Here is a 6,000-nt window from a genome sequence, read left to right as displayed (position 1 = left end):
ATTTCTATGAACATTTTGCTATTACCCAGTGATACCAATTAAAAAAATCTGAAAAGACAAAACGCTGACACTTGCGTTGCTTTAAGTGTTGGTAGGCAAAACATAAACCTCTGGCAATTTAGAGTAATATACTGAATGTTCTTCAATTGTACAACACGGATGTTTTTGTTTCTACTGGAATAAAACAAATCAAGAAGGCACAAAATATAACCAAAACAGACCCTCAAGGTCAATAAACCTAGACGATCTAACTATTCAAACAACAAAACAAAGTAGCATTGTCGGGCAACTCTGGTTATTTGGACATTGCGCATCAGCTACACCTTTGTGCTGGAATGCACAACATGACTTTTTCGCAATGCTTACACCCAATATGCATCTTGTGCAGATATGATACCATACTCACATTTCCCTCTACTTACAGCTCAGTTCTACAGCACATATACGTTGCTTAGCCATGCAATTTGCGCAAACTGATACACGGTTTCGTTTGGTGGGGAGAACATCCGATATGAAAACACAGCCGTCTGCTTTCTGCCACTTCAATAAGAGCAGGTCATAATTTAATCAGAAATGTATTTAGTCATTACAAAATACATGACAGTTTTGTGAAAACAGACATATGTAATACATTATAAAAAATATGACAAAACGAACAAAAAAAGTAGTCTAGGTGTGCTCCCCTATTATATTCCGTCACTGCAGATGTGAACATTTAGATTTATATGTAAACAGTTGGTTTTAAAACAATGTATCAAAAACAGTTAATAAAACTGCGCAAGTTCGCTCAACGTTCACGAACAGTGGGAGTTCACATTATCGTCTTTGCGCTCAGCAAAACACAAGTCTTCTTCCCAGCAACACCAATTTGTGCAACACAAAAAGTCCTTATCTGGTGATATTTTTATCAATACATTCGGACCATCATTGGATCAAAATTAAACTAAAACTGACATTGTAAGTGCATACGGGTTTAGCATACTTCAAATAAGTAAAAACATAATGCATCATAAAACAGATTGTTGTCTTCAAACAAATCGGGCTAGTGGGCATAGCAAGGACATTATAATAAAAGACACATCGAGACGGTGCATTCAGTTTAGTTTAAAAAAATGTTTCAGGACTTTTTTCAGGCAGTGCTACAAAATGGTCTGTTCTTTCTTAAGAGGTTTTGCAGTCTTGTGCCGCTCCTCTTTTCGAAGGTGCAAACCAGCCTTCACAATTGGGGTCTTTATCTGGCAAAGTCTCAGCAGGCACTGTATCTAAAAATGAAATGACGACAAAATATAATGAGGCTTTATCAACTCTGATCTACAGTTCAAATTCAAGTAATGGAATATCAACAAGGAGCAAATGCAGCAAGTATTGCAAACATGCAAAGAGTTACAATGCTGTGCATGTGATTTCTTTTGACCCTCCAAACCATATTGTAGGGCACCAGTGATGCATTAACACACATTAGGGGGAGAAACTTTATTAAATGTGCCTATAAGTTGAGGTAACATACATTCCTGTCATACTACTCGTCCTGAATAAGGAGCAAGATAAATACCCAAAGCAGCAGCAGTACGACCAAGAGGTGAAAAACAAAATAACCCAACAGTATTCTCTCTAGCCATTCTTATGGGACACTGGGACTCATTATGAGGTGGGCGGTAAGGGATTACCGGCACCGCTAAGGACACCGGTGCCGGTAATCCCTTACCACCCTATTCCGAGGTCCCTTAGCAGGTCCCTTCGTCAACGCCTGGTTTTTCCAGGCGTTACGGAAGGGACCCGTTAAGGGACTACAGAGCTAATAACGGCGTTATTAGCTCCATCCCCATTGAGCCCTACTGGGGCTCGAATGGAAATGGGGAATGGTTCCCGGAATGGGGACTTACCAGGTCCCCCAAGTCGGAATGACCCAGTAAGTCCCTATTCCGGGAACACAGACCCGGAATGCGGTAAGGGGGTAGCCATGGCGCTAATAGCGCCATGGATACCTCCTACCTCGTAATGAGGCCCACTGAGTCAATTCTCAATGGATTTTGAAATCCACAGTTTTAAATTGTTTACATCTATGTATGTGTGGTGTTTAAATGGGACATATGGTTTAAGTTACTTACCTCCAACTCTTGTTCTCCGGCATGGGTCATGCTCATGAATATTACCCGTCGCCAGGCTGGGAATCCGCAGTAAAAGAAAAAACAGTTTCGCTTTAGCTTTAAAACTGTATTTTTCCTCTAAAACAATCACTGTCCTCTGGGTCATACTGCCCCATCCAATGACAGTCCTCTCCCTAAGCTCCACCGCTGGTGGCTATCTTTAGATTTGGTAAGCACAAAGTGGCAGTATGAACCAGGAAGAGGCACAGAGGGAAAGGAGGGAGGGTTCGCATGTGAATCCATGCCCTAAACCTTCTCCAGCATGGGATCTGGCATGGATTCACATGCTCATGAATAACGATTACACAGCAGTACATGTACACAACCACGGGAAGTGGCAAGGCTCAACAGAAGCAATAAACACTTACCGCTGGAACAGACCTCAAGTGAACAGGTTGCATAGCACCGCTTGGCCGACCTGGGACTCCTCCCTGGAATCCCTGTGACGGTGTGCGTGAACCTCCACGTAGCAGCCCTGCAGATGTCGAGCAGGGGCACACCAGAGAGAAAAGCTGTGGTTGCTGCATTGGCTCTAGTGGAATCGGTTCTCGGATGGCCCGTAATCGGCCTGCTAGCCAGTCGATGACAGCACATGATTCAGCGGAAGTGCCACCTGGATATGGAAGCCTTCCACAAGGCCTTTCTGTGATTCACAGGTCCAAAATTGATGAACAACTGAAAAGTCTTCCGAAAACTCTTTGTGCAAGCCACGTAAAACTTCAAAGCACGAGCAACGTCCATCAAATGCAACGCCAATGCAACGCCTGGATCTTCCCGAGCCGCCTGGCCGAGGTGATCGCCACGAGGAAGGCAGTCTTCCACAAGAGCAACTTCAGGGGGGCCTGATACATTGGTTCAAAGGGTGCCCCCATGAGTTTAGTCAATACCACATTGAATTCCCAAGCTGGAGCCTTCATTGGTGGAAAATTCCTGAAGAGGCCCCTGATGAACATCCGGTGTTCTGATGTAACGGTTTTATGACAGCCAAGTGCACCTTGATAGAGGCTTGAGCCAGTCCAGCCTTCGCCAAGGAAAGCAGGTATGGCAAGAGCTGCAGGGCCGTGACACATAGGGGAGGGATCTTCTGCACCCAGCACCATACAGAGAATTGTTTCTATTTATGGTTATGGCACTTTAACGTGGAAGAGGCTTTGGCCAGGATGTCCTTACATCCCATAGGTAAAGAACAATGTCCAAATTCTAAGGCTGCAGGAGCCAGGCCCTGAGGTTCAGCGACGCTGGGTCGTGGGGCAGAATCGCTGCTCCTTACCTGGTGAGAAGATCTGGAATTTACGGCAGTCAAAAAAAGCAGTCAAAGCAAGAGTGGAGAGCGAATACAATTGCAGAAGTCAGTAGTAACACATAATGTTGCAAGCTAGGATACAAGATGAAGATGGGAACAGCATGATTCAGGGCCACCATGAGTACAAGATGCAAAGGAAGTCCAGCATGAGAGTTGAGAAAGAGTGACGCACCGTGAATGAATGAAGTCCATAAAAGGCAAATCCAGCATGGGCCACAAGACAGTGATTGTGAACGAAGGCACCAGGTGGGCGGGGCTTGCAAAGTGGTGAAAAAGAGCAGCAAGCAGGAAGGCACCAGGTGGGCGGGGCTTAGGCCAGGTGACCTAGATCCACTTGCACCTGCTCCCCCATCTGCAAAGGAAAAGAAGCTGGAGGGCTCCTTAAGTAGGGAAACAGAGTGGCAAGCAGGAAGGCACCAGGTGGGCGTGGCTTGCTAAGTGGTGAAAAAGAGCGGGAAGCAGGAAGGCACCAGGTGGGCGGGGCTTGCTAAGTGGTGGAAAAGAGCGGGAAGCAGCAAGGCACCAGGTGGGTGGGGCTTGCTAAGTGGTGAAAAAGAGCAGCAAGCAAGAAGGCACCAGGTGGGCGGGGCTTGCTAAGGGGTGAAAAAGAGCAGCAGGCAGGAAGGCACCAGGTGGGAGGGGCTTGCTACCTGGTGAGAAGATCTGGAAGTTACGGCAGCCTGATGGATGGCGCTGTCGACAGACGTAGCAGATCCGGATACCATATCTGCCGCGGCCACGCGGTGGCGACAAGTATTATCCTGCAGGGACACACTGAGTGTGTTGATCACTCGTAGCAGAAGTGGTAATGGAGGGAAGGCATAAAGGAAGAGCGGGAACGAGAAAGAATCCCCATGCTTTTCGGTTGCGGGAACCTGCTGGCGAACTTCTGGCACTGAGTTTGTCACTGTCGCGAAGAGGTCCCTCAGGGGCTGACCCCATTGGCGGAATAGAAGATTTATGCAAAGCTTAATCAAATGACCATAAACATCAAGAAAACAAAGGTGATTCAGTTTGGAAATTGCCAACAAAGAAATAAAAAATATGAGTGGCTACTAGACAACCAATAGTTAGAATCGGTATGTGAGTACACCTACTTGGGTGTAAATATTAACAATAATCCAAATGACATACAGTATGAGACCACTATAACGCTGAAATGGAATGGTTTAATATCGCAATCTAGAATTATCAGTGGTAAATATTGCAAGTTCACCACTGCACCTCTGTTTGTTTGTTTATTTATTTATTTATTGTGCGCACCAGACCCTGGGGTAGCAGGGCGCAAGAGAACAAGGAGGTTTACAGCTTAGTTAACGTTTACAGGTTACAGATCAGTTAACGTTACAAGTTACAGGTTACAGGCATAGTGGACATTTCGAATCTGCAGGGTAGGGCAAGTGCAAGTGCAGATAAGGCGTAGCTAAACAGTCAAATCTACGGCGATCGAACAGTAAAAGCAGGTCAGCACAAGCATTATAAAAGACGTTACGTATAAAGTGACATACGCTATGTCGCATTCTCAATAAGCCATTTTATGGTGTTCTTTCTGAAGTTATTGAAGGTTTGGTCAGATCTGAGTGCAAGAGGTAGGGAGTTCCATAACTGTGCTGCCTTAACTGGGAAGCTGGAGCCTCCAATGGTGGCTAGTTTGAATCTGGGCACTAGGAGGCAGTTGGGGCTGGCTGTCCTTGTGAGTCTCGTTGGATTTTTCCTGTTGAAGCGTTCTGAGAGGTATCGGGGAGCTTTGTTGTTTAGGCATTTGTGGATAAGGGAAGCAGATTTAAGGTTGATTTTTTCTTGGGTGGAAAGCCATTTGTGTTTTCGTCTTATTTCTGAAATGTGTGCGCTTCTAGGGATACTTAGGGCCACTCTAAGTGCATTGTTTTGGAGCACTTGGATTCTGTAGATGATTTGTTTGGTAGTCCCTATGTAGAGGGCGTTACAATAATCTAATTTCGATAGAATGAGGGCTCTAGCTAGAATAAGACAGCTGTCCTCTGAAAGGAATGGTTTCCCAGCTCGTATTAACTTGCATGTATAGGCAGTGGATGATGACAGTGAGTTCACCTGTTTGGTGAAAGATAGTGTTGCATCAAGGTAAAAACCTAGGGTTTTTACTTCTCTGGCGACCTTGATAGTGTTACCATCAATGATGAAGGCAGAGTAGTTTTGGTTAAGTTTGGAGATGCGGGCTGCCGTGCCCAGGATGATGAGCTCTGTTTTGTCATCGTTCAAGCATAGGCCATGGTTGGCCATCCATGCTTGAACGATGCTATAGACTCTATTCACCAGAGCCAGATCTTCGATGTAATCCCCAGTAAGTGGTAAGAGAATCTGAGTATCATCTGCATAGTTCGTGTAGGTGATACCCAGATTATCAAGATCGTCAAAGAGTGGCTTGGTGAAGATGTTATAGAGTGTCGGCGAGACGCAGGATCCCTGGGGCACTCCGCAAGTGATTGGGATAGGGTCTGCTGCCGCTGCGGGGGAGAACACCCTCATAGTCCTGTCACTAAGAAATGATTGAATCCAGACTAAAGCCTCCTC

At 45.6% G+C, this 6,000-nt stretch overlaps 1 protein-coding gene across 5 annotated transcripts in view; it reads right to left on the bottom strand.

The window, feature by feature from the left end:
* Window positions 1-528: 528 nt before the first annotated feature.
* Window positions 529-6,000, bottom strand: part of CENPE (centromere protein E) — a 2,471,681-nt gene continuing 2,466,209 nt past the window's right edge. For all 5 annotated transcript variants that reach the window (XM_069630970.1, XM_069630968.1, XM_069630972.1 and 2 more), the window contains one exon: window positions 529-1,262. In XM_069630970.1, coding sequence (XP_069487071.1) covers window positions 1,162-1,262 — 101 coding nt within the window. In that variant the 3' untranslated portion in view covers window positions 529-1,161. The remainder of the gene's footprint in view (window positions 1,263-6,000) is intronic.

The sequence above is a fragment of the Ambystoma mexicanum genome, chromosome 6q (genome assembly GCF_040938575.1).
Source record: "Ambystoma mexicanum isolate Mex_15411 chromosome 6q, UKY_AmexF1_1, whole genome shotgun sequence".
Taxonomy (NCBI): domain Eukaryota; kingdom Metazoa; phylum Chordata; class Amphibia; order Caudata; family Ambystomatidae; genus Ambystoma; species Ambystoma mexicanum.
This window is presented reverse-complemented; position numbering and strand designations above follow the sequence as displayed.